Genomic DNA, 25,381 nt, shown 5'->3' with positions numbered 1-25,381 from the left:
ATAGTCACTATTATGTACATGCACACCTTCAAATTCATTATTAAAATTTATCAAGTTGTTTAGTTTGATCGAGAGTTTAAGAAAGATTATACAATGATCTGATAATTGGCTGGGGGCACAAAAAATTCCATCCAGATCATAAAATAAAATTTAAATTACCTGCCTTTGGAATAGCTTTTTAACTTTAAATAGAACTTAGCCATCACTTTGCTAGGATTAAGTCCAATGTGGGGGTTGTCAGATGCAAACATTTATTTAAGTTCTCTTGCTTGCTGCAGCCCTGTGAGAACTACATAATACCCCACATGTGCACTGTGCAGGAGCTGTGAGCCCAAACAGCCTGTTTCACATGAAACTGCTTGCAGGTTTACAGAGTTAAGGAGCAAGTTTTCAAAATGAATACAAACAGAAAAAGGGGTGGAGAAGAAACTATATATGCACACTGAGAAGATGCAAAAAGGGTTTACCAGCACAATACCAGAACTGAGAGGTGAATACTATCACAAGAGGCTGATGTTACGACCAAGGCAGGAGAAGTGCAATGTTAATTCAGTCCCGCTTCTCCACAGGTCACAGCATATCATTAAATTTTCCCACTTACCGAAAACAGCCAATTGGATACTCTATTTGCCCCAGAATAAAGCACTCCAATCGGGTTTCTTTAATCACCAACAAAAATAAATTATAAAACCAAGTCTTAACCAATAATGAAGTAAATCTATATACGAATTGAGATATTAAAGCTCCTTATTTTCCCCAACCCTCATGCACACGCACATACATCCAGAAACCAGTTAACTGGGAAAAAAGGGATTTTGGTTTACAACTGTTTCAAAAGGAACGAAAGGAATAATAAACTTAGACTGTCATGATCTGAAAGGAAGCTCTTCGGTTTGGCAAGTGTCCCAAAGTCGAATAGTTGGATGCCACTCGAAGTCTTTCCAGGCGAGGTTGATGAACAGACCGCAATGGGTAGGCATTCAAAGAACTTCAATGGTAGAAGGCTTCACATAGGGCTTCCATCAGGGGTGTAGCAACATGGATCATCTCAGGTCTTACATATTGATGCCAAGTACTGTTTTTCTGAAAAAGATGCAAGATTTCTGCAACCATTCAGGACTTCTTAAAACATCAGAGGCAACAGTACAGCTTGATGCAGGGATTCTTCAGAGACAGGAGGAAATAGGAATCTGCCACATTTGAAATATAGGGTTTCTTCTCAAGAGATGCAAGATTCCTTTTCGAACAGAAGGGTGGGCAGGTTTTTTCCTCTTCAGGCACATCCATCTCAAATTCCATAAATGCCTGCTTTTGACCAAACCCACTGGCTTTTAAAGTTTAAAAATGATATCAAAACCTTCCATAAATAAGTCACATGTCCAGTCATAAATTCTCTCTTGCCATAACAAAGGATAGTGGAGGTTAAACCCCTGATTTCCTTGAAATTACTTGCATTCCTTGTTTACCAGTTCAGCTTTTGTTGAAATTCCTTTCAAAACATCCATAACGTTCAGCTATTTCCAGATGTCTCAATGTTGACTGAAATCCTTTTCAGTTTTTAAAAACACAGAATTCTAAGTTTTAATACAAAAAAATCCTTCTAACACTGAACAGGTTGGGACTCTTTTCTCCAGCAATGAAATTTATGAAGGGGTTTGATAGGGTAGATGTAGAGAAGATATGTCCACTTGTGGAGGAATTCAAAGCTAGGAGCCATAAATTGAAGATGATCACTAACAAATCCAATAAATAATTTAGGAAAAACCCTTTACCCAGAGTGGCTAGAATGTGGCACTTGCTACCACATTGGGTAATTGAGAACAGCACAGAAGACTTAAGGGATAGCTTAAGTACATGAGGGAGAAAGGAACAGAAGTGCAAACAGATCAAGACAAATAAAGTAGGGTGGGATGGTCTCCTCTACATTGGGGAGATCAAGCGCAGACTGGGTGACCGCTTTGCGGAACATCTCCGCTCAGTCCGCAAGCAGGACCCTGAGCTTCCGGTTGCTTGCCATTTCAACACTCCCCCCTGCTCACATCTCTGTCCTGGGATTGCTGCAGTGTTCCAGTGAACATCAACGCAAGCTTGAGTAACAGCATCTCATTTACCGATTAGGCACACTATAGACTGCCGGACTGAACATTGAGTTCAATAATTTCAGAGCATGACAGCCCCCCATTTTACATTCATTTTTAGTTATTTTTTCTTCATTCTTTTTTACATTTTTTTACCATCTTTTTTTTGCATTTATTTCATTTCATCTTAGTTTGTTCAGTTTGCTTACCCACTGTTTTTTTCAGGTTTGCACTTGCTGCTGTTCAATATTCAGTGTATTAACAGCTAATCTGTACTAATTAAATTAGATTAGATTAGAGATACAGCACTGAAACAGGCCCTTCGGCCCACCGAGTCTGTGCCGAACATCAACCACCCATTTTATACTAATCCTACACTAATCCCATATTCCTACCAAACATCCCCACCTGTCCCTATATTTCCCTACCACCTACCTATACTAGTGACAATTTATAATGGCCAATTTACCTATCAACCTGCAAGTCTTTTGGCTTGTGGGAGGAAACCGGAGCACCCGGAGAAAACCCACGCAGACACAGGGAGAACTTGCAAACTCCATACAGGCAGTACCCGGAATCGAACCTGGGTCACTGGAGCTGTGAGGCTGCGGTGCTAATCACTGCGCCACTGTGCCGCCCTTTGTCTTTCAACACACCATTAAACATATTGTTTGCCTTTGCTCCGTGACCTGGTCCAATCTAGACCTCCTTTGTTATCTCTTGCCCCACCCCCACCTCACTTGCTTATAACCTGTGACTTTTCTAATATTTGTCAGTTCCGAAGAAGGGTCACTGACCCGAAACGTTAACTCTGTTTCTCTTTTCACAGATGCTGCCAGACCTGCTAAGTGGTTCCAGCATTTCTTGTTTTTATTTCAGATTTCCAGCATCCGCAGTATTTTGCTTTTATATTAGGGTGGGATGGTATTCTTTATAGTCAGGTTAAAATCCCTTAATTTGGTTCAACCTAACATACAAAAATAACTATCTGCTGCAACAAAATACCACACTGCAACAGTATAATATGTTCACCCAGCATTGCTGTGGCTTGCAGAAAGGAAACAGAGAAACACTTTCCTACTAGGCGCTAGAATCCACTGCCAGTTCTCAGTGATGCACAACAGCAACCAAGGGAAACTTCTGATGATTATTTTTAAGGCAGAAGTAGATGGATTCTTGATAAGCAAGGGGGTGAAAGTTTATCGGGGGGTAGGTGGAAATGTGGAGTAATCAGTTCAGCCATGAACGTATTGAATGGCGGAGCAGGCTCGAGGGGCCGAGTGGCCTTCTCCTGCTCCTAATTCGTATGTTCGTATGAAGTTGGTTAGATGAAAAGAAAGAGTAATGTGTCAAAAAGGGAACTTTCCTTACTTTATGTTTAATCAGTTTGTTTTTGCCTTGCATAAAATGGAGACACCAGACACAGCACAACTCCATAAGTGATATAGTTTGCTTGGAATAAGGCTGCACATTTCCTTCTGAGAATTATGTTATCTCAAGTTTGGCCCATCATGCTTGTGCCAGCTGTTTGAAATCTTTCCTCTGCTCTTTTCCAAAGAGCCCTACAATTTTTTTTCTTTTCAAGTATACATCCAATTCCCTTTTAAAAGATGCTATTAAATCTGCTGCCACATTCCAGATTAGAACAACTCACTGCATAAAAACCTTGCCCCTCCGTACCAATTTGCTCCAAGAGGCAACAGAGTGACAAATCCCCAGGGGCAGGTGGTCTCCAACCTAGGTGTTTAAAAGAAGTAGGTGCGAACATTACAGATGCCTTAACTATTGTTACGACCAGATGAGAAATGTGTCTAGGGGTCTTTTGCCGTCGCTACCTGGTCTTAGTGTAACAGGGTTTTATTTTAAACTCTAATGCGGTTAACGCCTACGGATATACAACGCGTCCACGCTGGCATGCACACATGATACACACATGCAAATAAGGATAGAAAAGAGCAGAAGAAAAGATAAGTAAAACAGTTTGAGGCAATATCTTGTTACTGTTTCTCGAACTCACTAGTCCTTGATTGTAGATATGGTCTTGCGTTTTGTTGGGGCCCAGTATTCGTCTTAAACCTTGTCCACGTAGGAGACTGTTCTCTCTTTGAGTTTATGTGTCTTCACAAGATTCAGGTCGGTAGGAATGAGGTGGAGGCAGGCAGATAGGAGATGTCCTCAGTCCATGAGCAAACGGTGTTCTGAGTTCAAATCCTTTGTTGGAAGTTCAAATTCAAAAACTCCAGCCAGCTAGTTATGTGACTAAACCTGGCCTGACCACTTCTGTGTATTAGGGAAGCAACTATTGGGTCCCCATTGTTTCAACATTGGCGGGTACTATGCAAAGGTCCTTCCAGTCAGGGCTTGCAATTTTAAGTTATAGCAAAATAATGTGTGCCTTAGTCTTGGCAGGTGGGGGTTTGCCTGACACCATAATCTTCCCAAGTTCTCTCGATTTAGGAACTGTTCCTTTAGGTTGTAAAATTGCACCTGTCACTCTGCTATTTAAGAATGGTGAAAGAGAAAAACCAAGGGATTACAGAACAGTTAGCCAAGCAGCTCTTGTTGGGAATTTACTAGACTCTATAATTAAGGATAGAATGACTGAACACCTTGAAAGTTTTCAGCTAATGAGCGAGCCAGCATGGATTTAGATTATGCCTTAAGAACTTGATTGAATTTTTGAAGAAGTGATTAAAGAAGTGGACAGCAGACTATCTATGGATGTTATTTATGTGGACTTCAAGAAGGCATTTAATAAAGTCCCTCATAGCTAAAATTGAAGCTCGTGCAATTGAAGGCAAATGATTGACCTGGTTAGGAAATTGACTGAGTGGCAGAAGGTGGACAGCAGGGATAATGGGCAGGTACGCTAATTAGCAGAATATGACAAGTGGCACTGTAGCATAACACAGGACAACATAGATTTACCAGAATGATATCTGTACTCCAAGGGTTAAATTACAAGGTGAAATTACACAAACCAGGGTTGTATTTGTCCTATTCCAGAAAGTCAAGTGGTGAAGGTTAGAACTGAAACCAATCTTTACACACTTTTATAAGCATCTATTTACAGCAATATGCATTCCAAACATGCACACCGTAATCCAACAACTAGAGTTTCAGAAATAAAAACAGAAAGTGCTGGAAATACTCAACAGGTTTGGCAGCATCTGTGGAGAGAGAGAGAGAGAGAGAGAGAGAGAGAGAGAGAGAGAGAGAGAGAGAGAGAGAGAGTGTTAATGTTTCAGGTTGATCTTTCATCAGATCCACAGTTTTAGTTTGTTGCTATTTATAGGAGCACAAGTGAATCCCCAGTTAATATCTACCTGCATACAATTAAATGTAATTAATAGCCTGGAATTTAGAAAATTAAGGGGGTGATTTGAACAAAGTTTAAGATATTAAGGGGAGCTGATAGTTTTTCCTCTACCTGCTCTATTTCAGCTGGTTAGGGTATAGGACTAGATAAAATAGACTAAAAATAGAGACAGGCTTTTCAGGCATGAAATTAGGAAACACTTCTACATGCAAAGGGTGGTAGAAGTTTGGAGTACTCTTCCACAAACAGCATTTGATGCTAGGTCAAATGTTAACCAAAGTATTAAGTGATATGGGACAAAGGTGGGTATATGTTTACAGATCGGCCATGAATGGCAGAACAGACTCAAGGAGATAAATGGCCTACTCCTTTTCCTAATTATATATTCCTATTCCGATGTTCCTCATTTCCCCTCGGTTTTCTTTGGCAATTATCTTAAATCTATCCCCTCTGGTTACCAACCTTTCTGCCAGGAAAACAGCCTCTCCTTATCCGCTCTACTAAAACACTTCATAATTTTGATCACCTCAATGAAAAATTCCCCTAAACATTCTCTGCTCCAAGGAGAACAATCCCGCTTCTCAAATCTGCCCACATAACTGAAGATCTTCATCTCTGGTATAATTCTAGTTAATCTCCACCACACCCTCCCCCAAGGCTTCAACATCCTACCTGAAGTGTGGTGCCCGGAACTAACCACAATAATCCAGCATAGGCCTAACCAGCAATTTAAAAATGTGTAACAAAGTTTTCAATTGATCTCATCGAACTGGGTTGTTTGATTAACCCTTTGTGAGCTGGATCCAGATTGGTGAATTTTCGTTGCTCAACATTTGCTCTCTATTTGTTAAATCTGCTTAATAATTTAACCATTATAAAATGTGTCTGTCAAATTGATATCATCAGTCTTGAGAATATATGCATACCATTCTGCGAGCAAGTTTACAATAAAACAAACAATAAAACACCCTATGGCACATTCTAACCAAAATACTAAACACCATGGTTCGCCTCTGGAAGTTGTCTTTTACAATAACGGAAAAAAATATTGTAATGGAGACCTATTAATACCTTGATCAGAGCACCAGGTAGAATATTATAGATCTACTCCTAGAATTTGCATCCTCAAAGTTACTGTATACTTCACCACAACAAATTGTACAAAATACATAATCATGGGCGGCACAGTGGCAAGCACTGCAGCCTCACAGCTCCAGCGACCCGGGTTCGATTCCGGGTACTGCCTGTGTGGAGTTTGCAAGTTCTCCCTGTGTCTGCGTGGGTTTTCGCCGGGTGCTCCGGTTTCCTCCCACAGCCAAAAAGACTTGCAGGTTATAGGTAAATTGACCATTATAAATTGCCCCTAGTTTAGGTAGGTGGTAGGGGAATATAGGGACAGGTGAGGATGTGGTAGAAATATGGGATTAGTGTAGGATTAGTATAAATGGGTGGTTAATGGTTGGCACAGACTTGGTGGGCCGAAGGGCCTGTTTCAGTGCTGTATCTCTAAATCAAAAAAAATCAGAGTATTGTGGTTAGCGTGGAGATTGACTTGTTCCATATACTGTGGATAAAGTAGCCGCCTTCTTAAGCAATGCGTTGGAGCAGCTAGATGATGTGCCAGAGAATTAAACACGATCATCCTCACATACATCCTAACAAATATATATCAAAACTATATATCAAATATCCGTTCATTTTATTTGGTGGAAAATGCAGACATAAGTGGCTTCAATGTGCGATCAACCAATTTCAGCATTGTGCTGAAGCCAAATTGTTTATGAAGCAGTCAAATGATACATCAGGAAGGGAGGAATTAGTCCACATTTCCAGTCATTCAATTGTTTTGTTCTCAAATGTATTCACTAACCTCAACCCCACCCATTTTTTTTTTTTTAAAACAATAAAGTGAACAGAGGCTTGATGCCGTGTCTGAAAATTTCCATAAGTCCAAATCAAGAATCAAAGGTGAGGTTTCTGAATAGCCACAGATTTCAGTTTTTTTTTTAAAAAAGGCAGCCTTCCCAGCAGTTATGTATACCTGGCATTGACATGAAAGTTGCATCACAATTGAGAGTTGAGAAGTCGTTACTACTCAGGATTCTCCTGACTATATCCTCTGGAAAATCTGATAACTATTAACAGCAGTTGGAACAAGAAATACAATGATTTTGTTCATAAGGCATTGTGTTCCATCAATCTTCCTACAAAAATAAAATCCATATTTTTTAAAGCCCTTCCACTCGATCTAAAAATAAAAGTTGCAAGTAGAATTGATAGGTGTGAAATGCTCCAGATTTTAAACATGTTCTTTGGATCTAGGGTTTCTGTTTCCACCACTGTCTCAAGTAATATATTCCATGTCTTGATAACCCCACATGTACAATAATTCTCCAAACATCACCACTTGTTCTTTTGGCAATAATCTTCAATTTATAACTTTAGTTTACTGATTCACCAACCAGTGGAATTAGTTTTTCCCTACTTTACCAAAATCCTTCATAATTTTTGAACATTTCCATCAGTTCTCCTTTTAACCTTCTCTGTCCTCTTGAAAAGAGCTCTAGTTTCTCTAGTCTTTTCCCATAACTAAACCCTGGTACTAATGTAATGAATCTCTTCTGCATTCTTTTCATGGCATTGCCACCCTTCCTAAAGTATACTGACAACTGAGCACTGTATTTTTAACCATAGCCTAACCAATGATTTATATAAGTTTAGCATGAACTCTTTGTTTTTGTGCTCATACCCCTATTAATAAAACTTAGGATCCCATGTGTCTCTTTTTGTACTTTTTTTCAACTTGTCCCCCCCACTTCGAAAGATTTGCCAAACAGAACCCCCAAAACTATCTGCTCCTCGACTCCATTTAGATAAACAGCGTCTTAACTAGCATAGGGCTGGAAGCTGTTACAGAGATGGGGAATGGGGAGGCCAAGGAGGATTTGAACAAGGACGGGAATTTTAAATTTGAGGCGTTGGTGAAGCTAATTTTAAGTCAGTAACCACAGAGATGAAGAGTAAATGGGAATTGGAGCAACTTAGGATGCGGGCAACAGAGTTTTGGATGCGCATGTTTTTGGAGGGTGGAAGATGAGAGGCCAATCAGGAGAGCATTGGAATAGTCGAGTCTGGAGGTAGTAAAGGCATGGATGAGGGTTTCAGCAGCAGATGGGTGACATTAGAGGTGGAAGTAGGCAGTCTTTCTGATGGAGAAATTAATTAATAACTATGCAAAAGAGACAGACAGACAGAAACACACAGGGAAAGGGAGACAGTTTCCTTACACATCAAAAGTTGCATTTTGAAAGCACATAAAGTCTCTGAGGGAAATAAACAGGAATTGAGGGGAGAGGGAAGCTGATTGAGGGTGAGGGAGCATATGGATTCTTGCCACCTGCCCTTGGAGGTGGATCAAGTGGGAGGGCCCTTGGTGCAATGAGTAACAGTTGAGTGATGGAAGGATGGATACAGGCAGAAGGAGGGGAGAGGTGTGAGGAAGAGAAAAGGGTATTGGGAAGGTGACTGCTGGAGGATACGATGGGAGTAAGGGATGCACAAATGTTTGGACGAGGAAACGGAAGACAGCTGGAACCTGCAACGTTGGTGGTTCCTTCACCTGCCATACCACCCGCCATGACCTCTAACACAGAAAGGAAAAAGAGAGAAAAGGATGAAAAGTGAAGCAAAAAATGGTGCAGTGAAGTAGAAGCACAAGAGACCAGATATAGGGGAGAATGTGGCATAGTGGAAATGTCACTGAATTAGTAATCCAGAGGCCCAGGCTAATGTTCTGGGGACACAGGTTTAAATCTCACTATGGCAGTTGGTGGAATTTAAATTCAATTAATTAATAAAAATCTGGAACTGAAAGCGAGCCTCAGTAATGGTGACCATGAAACTACCATCGATTGTTGTAAAAACCTATCTGGTTCACTAATGTCCTTTAGGAATGGAAATCTGCTGTCCTTACCTGGTCGGACTGATGTGACACCAGATCCCCAGCAATGTGGCCCTCTGAAATTGTCTAGCAAGCCACTCAGTTGTCAAGGAAAATTAAGGATGGGCAACACATGCTGGTCTTGCCATCAATGCCCACATACCATGAAAGAATTTTAAAAAAAAATCCTGATGAGGAAACACAGCTCTGGCTCAATATTTAAGAAGACACTTTAATGTAGACCTTAACGTCACACATCAAGTTTTGTTTACCTTCATCTACTATTGGCAAAAAGATCAGTGTGAATACATTGAAGGGAACCCACTCCCTTGCACCTGCGCCACCCACATCAACAATTTGGAGAAAACGTACTCCTTAGCACTTACTTTAAACCACAGTGACATGACACTCCTGAAAACATAGCATTAGAGCGAAGGTCATCCAATCAACCCAGCACAGACAACAATTTAATTGCAAAGCAGGGCACTGAAAGAATTTATTGAATACTCACATGCAGATCAGTGCTATTTGGAACGTACTGCTCCTGTTCTCCCATTAGAACGTCAATCACAGGATGCCTGCCATACTTGATCACTATTTGTCTCTCTTCTTCCAGCACCGTTGGTCTGTATGAATGGCACAATGTTTTAAAGTAATTTTTAATAATGTAACACTTTGTCCTCTATATTCAGATGATTGCATGAATGTTTTCATTTTTTTGGGGGTTTATTTTACAAGCCACAAAGGTCAGTTCGATGTTTCGATATAACAGGATGAACACTACTATAAAATCTGTGCTTTAGACCCCCAACCAACTAACGAGGCAACAACATCAGCATCAGAAAGAGTCCATTTGTCCCAACAAGCCTGCATCAGTTTTTCTTCGCTGAGCCTCCCAATCTAATACACTGTCCTGCTCATTCCTTATACCCTTTAATATTTCTCTTTTTCAAGCAACTATCTAATTTCCTTTTTAAAGAATTTATGGATTGCTTCAACAGTGCTTTGTTGCATAAAATTCCACATTCTAATCACTCTGTGTAAGAAGTTTCCAACTTGTTTTTTAATTTTCTATCATCTTATATTTGTTCCCTTTCATTATTTACTCACTGACTAGCGGAAACAATCACATTTATTTCACAGAAACCTTCCTTCATAAACTAGTTGGCAGTAATGCACAGTTCAGCTGCTCTTCTTGGACAACAAAGATTTGTTCCTCTCTCCACTCTGTTTCTGAGGAAATGATCCTTGTTTATAAAGGTCACTGATTTTATTTGAAAACCATAAAGGAGTAACTTTCAAAGAGGATTCTTCAAACATCAAATCCGGTGACTGGATTCTGGTGTGCTTCTCTGTTGACCTCCCATTCTGTGTATCTCCCTCTACTCCTATCTTACAGGTACCAGTAAATAGAATGTTTACATTTTCTAACTAATAAACACAGGCGATAATCAGAATCTCTGTTTATTTGAGAAACAAAACTCAGTTCAGTTTTTTTTAAACAAAAATTATTCAAGTTAGGATGAGGAAAGGCACTCTCTCTTTTGTGCAGATTAATGTTTTCTGAAGTTTAAAGGGTACTTTTTTTTTTTAAAAAGAGCACTAGTAAGTTGCCTGTGGCACTGTCCTTGGTCAGTTGATTAATATACTATTTTAATATACAAGATGGCAACAGAGACTGAGAGATTGATCCTGAAGGGTTATGAAGCTGCATATCACCTTGAGAAGGAAAGGAGCATATGATGAAAGAAAAGTCACATTGGCTTCAGATAGAAATTGTTCAGCACATTTCACTCCAAAAACTTGCAGGTTGATAGGTTAATTGGCCATTATAAATTGCCCCTAGTATAGGTAGGTGGTAGGGAAATATAGGGACAGGTGGGGATGTGGTAGGAATATGGGATTAGTGTAGGATTAGTATAGAAATGGGTGGTTGATGGTCGGCACAGACTCGGTGGGCCGAAGGGCCTGTTTCAGTGCTGTATCTCTAAACTAAAACTAAACTAAAGAGATAGTTTCTTTTTAGTTCTTTAAATGTCTTTCATATTAGGATAAGCAGTTAACTCTAACAAAAAAGTATTAAACAAGCTAAAATGAATCTCAACAGGGTGATGGTAGAAAATAGCCAAAATAATGGAGAAACATTTTTGCTTAAATGTCAGTTAGGTAAGATCACTTGGAAGCATTATAAATGATATTTGTCTTGGCTTTTTGCTAAAGCAATCTGAAACTAGTCCCATTTTCCCATGTTTCCCAATCCCCGTACTTTCATCTGCCTCAAATGTTTATCAATCCTTCTCTTTAGAGATTTTTTTTGTTCTTCAGTTGTAGGAGGCATTGGCAAAGTAGTATTTATTTTTGTGTTGATGTACATCCAAAATCACTTCTCATAAATGCAAACAAAACAGTATAAATGCAACCCTAGATATTTAAGAAACCAAGTCTTGTTCTCAAAAAGTAATTGTTGTGTGGATTTGCCAATAACTTTGTTCCATCATCACAGGATGCACAGGTCATTCTGCATCCACATTGCGCAAGTGTATTTTCAATTTTGTAAGTAGAAATGGGGAGAAGAGCTCTGGAGTTAAATGCAATTCTAACTGTACCCTCAAAGAATTCAATATGTGAACAAGACTTCTCATTCTAGTGCCATTTGAGGCAGAAAGCAACAATAAACAAGAGCAGCAAAGGACTAAATCCTGTTAAAACCTTGGAAAAGGATAAAAATTATGAAATTTGGTAGCACTACAGGACATAATCCAATGAAGAAAAAAAAAATGCAATGACCTTACCAGGATGGGAGAATCAAATGCGACACATTAAACATATGCATATAAGCTCCCTGGAAACTGACTTTCCATAATACAATGCCTTCTTTCTCTATAAATAGGGAAAGGCGAAGCCATAAAGGATAAGAATTTTAAAATTGAGAATTTGCTGGTTTTAAATTAGATTAGATTAGAGATACAGCACTGAAACAGGCCCTTCGGCCCACCGAGTCTGTGCCGAACATCAACCACCCATTTATACTAATCCTACACTCATCCCATATTCCTACCAAACATCCCCACCTGTCCCTATATTTCCCTACCACCTACCTATACTAGTGACAATTTATAATGGCCAATTTACCTATCAACCTTCAAGTCTTTTGGCTTGTGGGAGGAAACCGGAGCACCCGGAGAAAACCCACGCAGACACAGGGAGAACTTGCAAACTCCACACAGGCAGTACCCGGAATCGAACCCGGGTCCCTGGAGCTGTGAGGCTGCGGTGCTAACCACTGCACCACTGTGCCGCCCTTGTGTCAATGTAAATCAGCAAGCACAGGGGCAACAGTGCTTGGAGCAAATTAGGATACAGGATGAATTCAAGTTTATGAAGGGTGGAAGATGGGAGGCTGATCAGCAGAGCATTCAAATAGCAAAGCCTAGACTCAATTGGTGGGGATTTAGATTATTTTCCCACCACCAACAACCTTTATTTATGCCATCCAACTCTTCACTGATTTTAAAAAGCCCAGATACTTTTGACGACTGTTTCAGACTACTCCAGGTGTCAGCCTTGACTCAGTGGTAGCGCTCTTACCTCTAAGTCAGAAGGTGGTAGGTTCAAGTTCCATTCCAGGGACTTGAACCTACAATCCAGGCTGACACTTCAGTGCAGTACTGAGGGAATGCTCATTACCATAGGTGCCATCTTTCAGATGAGATTTTAAACCGAGGTCCCATCTGCCCTCTCAGGTGAGTCTAAGAGTCTATGGCAGTAACAGCAGGGGGGTGGGACAAGAAACCTTAATGGATTGCAAGAAGAAACTAGACAGGTGCAAGTCAACAAAAGGGATTAGAAATGTATATAGGTGGGCTAGATGGACAAAAGGTCTTCACCTACCTGAAACTGTTGCTATGTTTCCCACTAAGTTCATTTTTGCACAACGTATATAATTGAATAAGTGCATCTTTTGGAAAATTTAAGGACACACAGTGTTCTGAAGATGCTTTATCTAGAACTAGGGGATCATAACCTCAGGATTGGTGTCAGCCATTTAGGACTGAACAAATTTCTTCATTCAAGAGTACTGTGAATCTTTGGAATTCTCTATCCCAGACAGTTGTGAATGCTCAAACGTTGAGCATATTCAAGACTGAGAACCACTGATGTTTGGGCATTAAGGGAATGAACGACTATGAGGAAAGTGGAGTTGATATAGAAGTTTAGCATGGTGGAGCAAATTTGATCGGCTTTATGGCTTACTCCATATGTTCTTATTCTCAAACACACTTTTCCAATTTTATTCGTACATTAAAATATCCTCATGAAACTAATTACACAGCATGATGCACAATTACCTACAACCATGAAGTCTAAGGCTGGTTAAGTATCATGTGAAGCTACAGTATACCATTATCAAGTAACAATTTCCAACCTTTCTGGTGCCATTATGAAATAATATACTATTAGGAAGAGACACACATTTGACAAATGGACTAAAATGGAACACATTGGGCTGGATTTTCATTGCAGGGTCAGGACCCCAACATCTGGATAATTTCTGGGTCCAGACCCATCCAGGTAATTTCCAGGCCCCAACCCCACACGACACCATCTTCAAATGTAAATGATCTAACTGAGCTGGGGGCAAGTGTAGTGCACAATCAACAGCACTGGGACTGGCATGGAGGCAACCCTGACAGGGCTCGCTGTTGCCTTGCAGTATGGCGCAGGCAGCAAAGTAGAGGGCCAGCAGCGCTACGGTACAAACAAGTAGCCAAACGGTGAATAGGAAGGCAGGTCAAGAGCTATGTTTCAATCGCACATTTTTTCAATTTCTTTGAATGGTTACCGACATCAAAATATGTCCAATTGCACTGCTCCGGACAGTTAATCACTTACGTGCACCAGACAGTTTTCCCCTCCCACTCTCCTCTTTGAAAATTCCCTCCTGGCCCTCCCTAGCCCATTAACAAGCTCCTCAAGGAGCTTAACACGCAGTTAATTGGAAGCGAGCAGGTTCCCAGCTCCCCACACCCCACTCTCTCTTTAGAGCATTGCGGAGACGTCGGGATTCAGAGCTGTCTTCTGGAATGCAATCTTCAAATCAACCCCGCACCCGTGCTCGCCTCCAAAGTGCTTTGAAAATCCAGCCCATTGAGTCAGGGATAAGAACAGGTGGTCATGAATTTAAGCCTCACTCCAGGACATAAGCAGATCATCCAGGCTGACATTCGCGTTTGCACGATCACGTTGCTATCTTTTAGATGGCATGTTAAACTAAGGGTCTCTCTTCCCTCTTAGATGAGCATAAAAGATCCCATGATGCCAATCAAAGGAGTTCTCCAGATGTCTTGGCCCTCAACCAATATAATTAAAACAGAATATCGCACTGCTGTTCGTGGGACCTTGCAGCGCGCAAAATTGACCGTCACATTTCTCCATATTACAACAGCAATTACATTTCAAGAATGTTTTATTGGCTGTGAAGTCTTTTGGACAACATCAAGTTGTGAAAGGTACTATCTAAAGGCAAATTCTTTCTTTCTAGAGCAGAAACTGCAAAGAAAAGTAAGAATGGATAAATGCAAGACAGATCTGCACTGGAAGACTAGAATGTGCGCAAAAATTAAAGGAAACCTCAAGAGGAATAGCAGAAAGAGACGACAAATTATAAAACCACTTGATTACCTGGTATATCCTCCTTGCTTAGCAACTGCGGCCAATGAAAAAATGCAGTCAATGGTTGCCAGGTGACTGATTGCATTCTTTATTCCATGATAGTGTTCACCAAACTGACTGTACATGAACAGAATGAGAATATAACGAGAGAAAAATCCATTACCGAAGTACAATAAATATTACTCAAACAAGTTACTACCCATCTAGTTCTGTGTACCCTAGTACAGTATTTAAACCATCCCATGTAAAAGCACATTGCGTTTTGCTCAAACTTGAGATACCATCAAGATTTTTCAATTCAATATTTAACTGCAATAAGATAATTTTCTTTGCCTATTCAGGCTGGTTCACTATATTCCACTTACTAACATTTTTAAAATTCTACAATGCTTGGTGTTGAACAGGTTTGCAGTTGTCAGAGCTGCCGCTTTTCTGATGGAATGTTAAACCTGCCCACTCGGATGGACTAAAATGATTTCATGCTACTATTCAAAGAACATCAACTCTCCAGGGCGTCTGGTATCCTGGTCAATACTGGCTGAAAAACTAACAGTGACTACCTTCCAAAATCAATTGCCTGTGAAGTACTTTTGGTGGATCCTGAAGACATGAAAAGATGACAAAGACAAACAGACATAAATGCAAGTTCTTTCTTTTCTTTAGTCATTATGGACATTCTGAAGGCAAGTGGGGTGCCACATAAATGCAAGTTTGTTCTTTCACAGAAGACATATACGGCTAGGGATGACTGCTAAATGCATCACAATATAGTAGTTGTAATGGGGAACTTTATAATCTAGAGTATGGAAGATCTGTTATATCCCATTCTCCCACCTTCCTTAGTGGCTTTTCCCCATTTTCACATATCCACTCTCAAACATCTGTAATACTCCACTATCTACAAGCTTGAACTGTAGAGTTTTTAATATATTGCCAGATTTGCTATGCTGCAAAGAGATAACAGCACAACACCATTTTACACATCTCTAACAGGAGCAACAATATCCCATTTCTACCACTTGGACTTTTTAACCTTGTATCAAGAAAAATATGCAAAAAGGGGATCTCCAATATATAAAAGAAACTAAGAATAGGAAAGATTAATCCACTGTAATATTTCACGTTAAGCTATGACTGTTGGACAAGGGGGTATGGATACAAACCAACAAAAGACAAGTTCAGAATCAATACCTTCAAGCACCCTTTATAAGAACAGGTGATTAGCAAGTAGAATAGTCATCCAGTTAGAGTAATGGAAACAGAATCTTTAGAATAATTCAAAAGGCAGTTTACTGTTCTGGTGGTAAGATTATAGGTTTCTTGGAAGGATTAGCTAAATGGGCCAAATAAGCTCATTAATACTTATATCTTTGTAATTTTTCATGATCCTTTTCAATAAATATTTAAAGCACTGCTGATATTTCAGGAGGAGGAATATCAATCACTCCAGTCTGGAAGAGCTGACATCATTTGTGTTTTATCCGAATCATTATATTTTAGTAGTTTAAATAATGTAGTCATACTGATGATTACATGTTGTGTGTTTACAAACAAAACTCAAGAACAATTCTAGCAAATTTACAGAGGCATCAAAACCCCTTTAAACTGATATTTTTGGCTAATGGAACTAGCAGAATTCTTTACGAAATTGTCATTATAGTTTTGCTTTTTTTTAAAAACTGGGAAGTCTATGTGTCTTTAAGACCTGTTGCTATTTTCTGTGAACGGTGACTGAATATTGACATTTGGTTTGGAGTGCAGACTGCAAGGCAATTTGTATCCAAGCAACAGGAAGATTTTACGACGGTCTTATGACTCCTATTGTAAAAGGCTTTCAGTTTCATTTTGGCAGTGAGAGAAGAAACCAGGGGGCTGTGAGCAGCTGAAAGAGATACTGCTGCAAACTGGCCAGGAATACAGCCCAGAAAACTCTCTCTCCCTTGAAAAATAATTCCTGTATCAAAGAGGAAGAGACCCAGAGAAAAGAGGAATTGTTACACCTTGTGGAGAAACACCGCTTTGGAGAAAGAAAGCCTGTGTTTCAGGTGGGGAAGATTGCTGTTGCCTTCATTCAAGAATTCCTGTCTGAACAGGAAGTTCTGTAATTGCTGTGCTCTATGGAGAGAGGCTCCTTTGCTGAGAGGAAGCCTGCATTGTTGAAGGAGTCTCTAGTCTCTGAAAAATCTCTTTAGAGTAAGTCCTGTTGACTTTGTGTTTTTAGAAGTTCCTGAACTCTCAACAAAGTTTCTACTGTTAAACTGCTACTTTAAAATATAAATAGACCTGTTGCCACAACACCTGTGTGGCGCATGCTGCAGACAAACTACCTTGAACACCTATCCCATCACAGACTGTTCATCAACTTCTCCTGGAGAGACATCGAATGGCATCTGACTATTCGACTCTGGGACACCTCACTGATCCAGGAAAAATACTACCAGAAGTTACAACCCAGTTATTATATTATTGTTAAGAAACTGCTGTGAAGTCAATATTTCCATTTTCCCCGGTTAACCGTTGGTAATTGAATGTATGTGTGTGCATGAGGGTTAGGAAGTTTGAGTTATAAAATCTTTTTGTGCATATAGATTCATCTCATTATCGTTTAAAAACTGGTTTATTAATAAACAGTTAATTTTGTTGTTTAAAGAAACCTGGTTTTGCATGCTTTATTCTGGGGATAAATAGTGATTAATTTGGCTATTAGGTGGGAAACTTTACTAATATGCTGTGACCTGTGGAGTAGTGGGACTGAATTAACAGCACATTACTCTGGCCTCGGTCATAACAAAACCACAACCATGCCACACAGCCCACCCAATTTATTTAAACTGGAGACCTTGGAGGATATTTAAAGCAACCTCCTGTGAGAGCATGCACTTTCTTGATTTCTGTCATGCCACGTATGACCTATGTCCAAGGGACAGACTACTCCCCGATCAACTGATGCTGACACAAGAGCAGGCTATTACATTCGTGTCTCAAGCTGCAATACCACACCACTGCATTTAAACCAGAACTATTAAAACTTTAGATTTTTAAATAAGCACTGATCTGGTATCAAAGACTGCCAATAAATTGGTCAATAACAGCTCACTCCTGTTTTCGATCATTCATATAACCGGCTGGATATTTCTGATGATTGATTTTCAACCAAAACATTTTTCTAATATCAAACTAGCCACCGTGTATACGTTATTACAATAACTGCTCATCATGAAACATGCATATGGTGCAACTATTCAATTAGTAACAAAGCTAAAACACTAATTTCTCTATATTTTGTTACTATATTCCTTGTTTCCTCGTGCTGCAACAGCAGCAGAAATACAAAGAATCAAAAGAACATGTTTACACTTTGAGATCTTGAAATAGCCAATTTTTTGAAAGAAATTTTATAGATGCAATTGATCAATGGTTTAATTTAATTTTGAATTTCTATTGTCTAACTTCCACAATAACCCAGTGAACAAACAGTTTCAATTCAAACTTGATACCCATAACATACTCCAGCAATTTCAGCCACTCTGCATTGCAGTCGAGAACAAGCTGCTCTCGAAGCTGGCATAGACGCTTATACTGCTCCACAATGAATGGGGTATGGAAACGGATGACGGCTTTTGTGCTGCAGATAAAAAGAAACAGAACCAAGGTTAGTAAAGTAAGCAGTTATGTCACTAGTGGAGGAAGTCAGATTCACAAAGGCTTCTTTCAGAATTAGCCTTGAAAAGAAGGAATAAAAATAAAAGTGCTGTTACACAGATCCACTCTCTGTAATCTTCATTATACCAGAGGAAGTACTTGGTAACAAAGGTGCACACACCTCAGGGCACAGTGAATAGACGAGCTCTGCAGAAGTTTAATTTAATATCAGAACCTTCCTATAATCTACTGAAATGAAAGGGCATATTGACCAGGCAGCAAAACAGCTGCAAAATTAAATGTGAAGCTGACGATCAGTAGGACAAGTGATTTCTTCCAAGATGTTTTTGTCACTGCTCACAGACCAGTATTTTTAATCATCTCCAGGAATTTGTTAATGCAGATTTGCAGCAGTCAGGCCACAAGTCAGACAGCATTCACTAAAGGTAGAAATTTTGGGGATGTTATGCTGAGACAAGCTACTTACCCTGTCAGTCAGTAAACAGATTTACACAATTTATCATACTGAAAATCACAGAAATGATTCACAAGTAGACCATTCGGCCCATTGTCCTGTGCCAGCTCTTTGGTATCCAATTAACCCCACTCCTTTGCTCTTTTCCCATTGTCCTGTAATTATTTCCCCTTCAATATTTATCCAATTCTCTTTTGAATGTTACTACTGAATCTGCTTGCACCGCCCTTTCAGGCAGTACATTCCAGATCACAACTCACTGCATTAAAAAAGATTCCTCATAGAATCACAGAATGGTCATTATATCATAGAATGGTTACAGCACAGAAGGCGGCCTTTCAGCCCAGCATGTCCAAGCCGGCTCTCTGCAAGAGCAACTCAGCTGGTCCCAGTCCCCCGCCCCCGCCGCCCTGCAAATTGTCTCTCTTCAGGGTGCTTATCCAATTCCCTTTTCAAAGCCACAACTGAATCTGCCACCACCACACTCCCTGGCAGTGCATTCCAGATCCTCACCAATTGTTGCATAAAAACACTTTTCCTTATGTCATCTCTGGTTCTTTTGTCGATCATTTTAAGTCTCTGCCCTCTGGTTCTCGGCCCTCCACCAACGGGAACAGGTGTTCTCTACTCTTTCTGGACCAGAAATGTGAACATGTCACTCTGCTTCTTTTGTTAATTGTCTTAAATCTGTGTCCTCTGGTTATTGACACTTCTGCCATTGGAAAGTTTCTTTTTATTTCTGCTATCAAAATCGAGATTCTGAACACCTCTATCAAATCTCCTCAAACTTCTCTGCTGAAGAGAACAACCTCAGCTTTTACAATCTCTCCACATAACTCCAGTCCCTCATTCTTGGTACCGTTCTAGCAAATCTCTTCTGCACACTCTCTAAGGTCTTGACATCCTGCCTCAAATGTGGTGCCTAGAATTGAACAGAATACTCCCGTTGAGGACAAACCAGTGCTTTATAAAGCTTTACCATAACTTACTTGCTTTGTACTCTATCCCTCTATTAATAAAGCTTCTTTAACAGCCTTCTCAACTTGTCTTGCTACCTTCAAAGATTTGTATATACACACCCCAGGTCTCTTTGCTCCCACACTCACTTTAAAATTGTGCCATTTAGTTCCTATCGCCTGTCCTTGTTCTTCCTAACGAGATGCATCACTTCACACTTCTATGGGTTAGACTCCACCTGCCATGCGTTTGCCTATTTCAGCAGTCTGTCTATGCCAGCCTGGATTCTGTTACTATCCTCCTCACTGTTTCTTACATTTCCAAGTTTGTATCATCTGCAAACTTTGAAATTATGCCCAAGTCATTAATATATATCTACAAGAGCAGTGGTCCTAAAACCAACATTTGGGGAATATCACTGCATACCTCCTTCTAAGTCTGGAAAACAACTGTTCAACACTACTCTCTGCTCTCTATCCCATAGTCAATTATGTATCTATGCTGCCACTCTCCCTGTTGTTCCCATGGGTTTTACTTTTGCTAACAAGACTACTAAGTGATATTTTGTCAAAAGCCTTTTGAAAGTCCATATATACATCAGCTGCACAACCCTCATTAACCCTGTCGATTACTTCAAAGAACTCAACTAAATTTGATCTGCCTTGAACAAATCAATCCTCACTTTCATTTATTAGTCCATATGGGAGACAGAGGCATAGTGGTAATGTCACTAAACTAGCAATCCAGAGGCCCAGGCTAATGCCTAGGGAACAAGGGTTCAAATTCCACCATGACAGCTGGTGGAATTTAAATTCAATTAATTAATAAAAATCTGGAATTAAAAGCTAGTCTCAGTAATGGTGCCATGAAACTAATCATTGATTGTTGTTAAAACCCATCTGCTTCAGTAATGTCCTTTAGGGAAGGAATCTGCAGTCCTTTCCTGGTCTGGCCTACATCTGACTCCAGACCGACAGCAATCAGATTGACTCTTAACCGCCCTAGCAAACCACTCAGTTGTCAAGGGCAATTAGGGATGGGCAACAATTTCTGGCCTTGCTAGCAGCGCCCACATCCCATGAAAGATTAAAAAAAGGCAATTAATTTTGTCCAAAATTATTCTTGCCAAAAGAATCCCCACCATTGCGTTAGGCTGACTCGCCAGTAGTTGTCGTGTTTATCCCTCTGCCATACAACCATACAAATTAGGAGCAGAAGTAGACCATTCAGCCCCTCAAACCTGCTCCACCATTTAATAAGATCATGGCTGATCTGTTTGTCACGAATTCCACACTCCCATCTACCCCCGATAATCTTTGATTCCCTTGCCCAACAAGAATCAATCTATGTCTGCCTTAAAAATAGTCAATGACACCGCCTCCACCACCTTCTGAAGCAGAGAATTCCAAAGTCGCACAACCCTCTTAGAGAAAAAATGTCTCCTCATCTCTGTCCAAAAAGGGCAAGCTCTAATTTTAGAACAGTGCCTCCTAGTTCTGGAGTCACCCACAAGAGGAAACATCTCCTCCACATTCACCTTGTCAAGACCGTTCAGGATCTTATATACTTCAATCAAGTCTCCCCTCACTCTTCTAAACTCCAGTGAAAATAAGCCCAGTCTGTCCAACCTTTTCTCATAAGACAAACCGCTCATTCTAAGTATCAATCTAGTAAACATCCTCCGAACCGCCTCCAATGCATTTACATCCTTCCTTAAATAAGGAGACCAAAACTGCACACAGTATGCGAGATGTGGTCTCACCAATGCCCTGTATAACTGAAGCATAACATCCTTACTTTTATTTTCAATTTCTCTCGTAATAAAGGATAGGATTCCATTAGCCTTCTTTATTACTTGCTGTACCTGCATATTAACCTTCTGTGACTCATGCACTAGAACACCTAGCTCCCTCTGCACCTCTGAATTATTCAGTCGTTCCCAGTTTTAGAAATACTCTGCTTTTTTATTCTTCCTGCCAAAGTGAACAACTTCACATTTTCCCACATTATACTCCATCTGCCAGATTTTTGCCCACTCACTCAACCCATCTATAAATCGGTCTACAACGTCCTTACATCCTTTTCACAACATACTTTCCTACTCTCTGTGTCATCTGCAAATTTAGCTACCATGCCATTGTTCCCTTCATCTAAGTCATAGATATAAATTGTAAAAAGTTGAGGCCCCAGCACAGAACCCTGCAGGACTCCACTCGTCACAACCTGCCAATCAGAAAAGGACCCATTTATGCATACTGTTTTCTGCCAGCCAATCTCCTATCCATGCTAATATGTTACCCCCTACACAATGAGCTCCTACTTTGCACAATAACCTTTTATGTGGCACCTTGCCAAATGCCTTCTGGAAATCCAAGTACAGTATGTCAACAGGCTCCCCTTTATCCACAGCTCATGTTACTCCTTCAAGGAACTCCAATAAATTGGTTAAACATGATTTCCCTTTCACAAAATCATGCTGACTGTTCCCAATTACCTTGAGTTTTTTCTATGTGCCCAGCTATAGGCTCCTTAATGATCAATTCTAACACCTTCCCCATGACAGACATCAAGCCAACTGGCCTATTTTCTGGCTCCTCACCACCAACGCCCCACCACCCCCGCCCCCCCCCCCCACTTCTTGAATAGAAGGGTTATATTTGCTACTTTCCTGTCTGATGGAACCTTTCCAGAATCTGGCAAATTCTGAAAAATTAACACCAACGCATCTACTACCTCATTAACCAACTCTTCGCAGACCCTAGGATGAAGCCCATCAGGACCCGGAGACTTGTCAGCCCGCAGCTCCATCAGTTTGGTCAGTACCGCTTCCCTAGTGATGGTAATTTCACCAAGTTGCTCTTTTAATTCCACCTCTTGATTTACAGCTATTACTGGAATGTTTTTAGTTTCCTCTACAGTGAAGACGGAAGAAAAATATTTGTTCATTTCATCCACCATTTCTTTATTATCCACTATTAACTCCCAATGCTCACTCTCTAGAGGACCAACACACACTTTACTTACTCTTTTCCTTTTTAAATACCTGCAGAAATTCTTACTTTTCAGTTTTACATTTCTAGCTAGCTTCCTCTCATTCTCTAATTTCTTTCTCTTGATTAACCCTTTAGTCATTCTCTGCATTCTTGATATTCTGACCGATCATCTGACCTGCCACTCATCTTTGCACAATTATATGCTTTTTCCTTAAGTTTGATGCTTTCCTTAACTTCTTTAGTTAACCACGGATGGTGGGTTCTCCCCTTAGAATTTTTCTTTATAGTAGGAATATACTTATTCTGAGTATTCTGAAATATCCCCTTAAATGTCTGCCACTACTTCTCTCTTGATCTATCTCCACGTCTAGTGACCCAGTTCACTTCAACAGGCTCAGTCTACATGCCCACATAGTTGCCCTTATATTAAAGGCAGGGATGTAACATTTGCAATCCTCCTCTAATCAGTCATTCATTTCTTATTGTAATTAAGTCAAAGGATGGCTCATCTTCTCAGCAAGTTGGAGTTTGCAAGTTCTCCCTGTGACCGCATGGGTTTTCGCCGGGTGCTACGGTTTCCTCCCACAGCCAAAGACTTGCAGGTGATAGGTAAATTGGTCGTTGTAAATTGCCCCTAGTGTAGGTAGGTGGTAGGAAACATGGGATTACTGTAGGGTTAATATAAATGGGTGGTTGTTGGTCAGCACAGACTCGGTGGGCCGAAGGGCCTGTTTCAGTGCTGCATCTCTAAATAAATAATTAAAGAAGAACACAAGATTTTCTAATTTACACTCAATTATTTAAAAAACACAGGTGAGAATGCAGTTTATTCATCATTCTGGACATAGCTCCCCATCTTAGTATTAGGAATCATACAAAAACAAAATATTCTCTAGTTACAGAAAGCACATCTATCTTTAATTCTCCTCAATCTGTCCTGGATATATACAGCAAAATAATTCACCCAAAAAAAGCCCAACAATCCCTGGTAAAGAGGGAGAAAAACATTAACATTGTCAACATAAAATTCTGTACAAATACAACATGTCTGATATTATAAATCTTTAGAAATGATCCTTTTCTCACTAAAATGCGATGTACTATTAAATGTACACGCTGTGACATAATAATAGTTGCCTGTTTCCTTACATTTAAATAGTGTCTGATTTAACTATCAGTAGGTAGCCTCAATGATTCAACTAGCAGGGGCTCCTTGTGAGATGAAGAAATTGTTTGCTCAATGGCAACAACACTGAACCAATTAACCAACAAATCTGTTTGGCCTGTCCTCATGAATTCTTTATCTCTCTCAAGAGACACATGTGCCCTGTTGTATCTATGGAAAGCAGTCAATTGTATTGATGGGAAGTTATGTATACTGTCCTTAATTGGATTTATGCTATTGATTTCTTCCTGATGAAAACACACCAATCAACTTTCTATTTTTATCATACAAATTACACGAAACATTATTGGGTTTGAACAAACATAATAATCTGCAATTTCTGGAAATCTGAAACAAACAGAAAATGCTGAAAACACTCAGGTCAGTCACCACCTGCTAACAGTAGTTAATGTTTCCAGTTTAGACATTTTGTATTTATTTGAATGAGCTAGGAAAGGTGACTAATCAGTTTTTCCAGAAATATTGCTTTTGAAACCTGTAGTACGAAAAGCAAGCTTTGTAAAGTACTTTTGAATTGGGAGTAGTCACTGTTGTAATGTAGGGAAATGAGGCAGCCAATTGCACACAGAAAGGACCCACAAACAACAATGAGATACATGACCAGATAATGTTTTAATGAGAGTTAAATACTGGCCAGGAAACCAAAACTCCCAGTGTTACTTCAAACTGCACTCTGGGATCTTTTACACCCAGCCAAAAGAACAGAATTTGGTTTACTATCTCAACCGACCTCACCTTCAACAGCGTATCATTTGTTCAGTACTGTACTGAAGTATCTGTCTGGATTATGTACTCAAGTCTCTGCAATAGGACCAGAACCCACAACTTTCTGACTGAGGTGAGAATGCTGCCCTCCCAAACAAAATTCTGGCCCAATTCCTCCAACATCCCAATTCCATAACCAAAATTTGACCCGATCCTCTTCCCTACACTGTCCCCCTCCAAAACAAATACTGAACAGGTTTGTCAAATTTGCTTGGTAGGGAAAACATTATGAGGAAAGACTGGGAGAAAAGCTTCAGAGAAGTGATCCTATAGAGGTATATATGGTACTAAACACCACAGATAATGCAAATCTACAAAAAAATCACTTGATAACACAGATTTACACTAGTTAA

General features: G+C 39.9%; 1 protein-coding gene across 1 annotated transcript in view; it reads right to left on the bottom strand.

Moving 5' to 3' along the window:
• msh3 (mutS homolog 3 (E. coli)) overlaps positions 1-25,381 on the bottom strand; it is a 405,607-nt gene that overhangs the window by 177,350 nt on the left and 202,876 nt on the right. Inside the window, exons 17-19 of the mRNA XM_068029606.1 lie at positions 18,519-18,635; positions 15,020-15,127; positions 9,849-9,963 (exon numbers count right to left, since the gene is read on the bottom strand). Of these exons, the coding sequence (XP_067885707.1) occupies positions 9,849-9,963; positions 15,020-15,127; positions 18,519-18,635 (340 nt within the window). The remainder of the gene's footprint in view (positions 1-9,848; positions 9,964-15,019; positions 15,128-18,518; positions 18,636-25,381) is intronic.

This window comes from Heterodontus francisci, chromosome 4 (assembly GCF_036365525.1).
Source record: "Heterodontus francisci isolate sHetFra1 chromosome 4, sHetFra1.hap1, whole genome shotgun sequence".
NCBI classification, from domain to species: domain Eukaryota; kingdom Metazoa; phylum Chordata; class Chondrichthyes; order Heterodontiformes; family Heterodontidae; genus Heterodontus; species Heterodontus francisci.
Note: the sequence above shows the minus strand (reverse complement) of the source record. Positions and strands in the feature narration are given on the sequence as shown.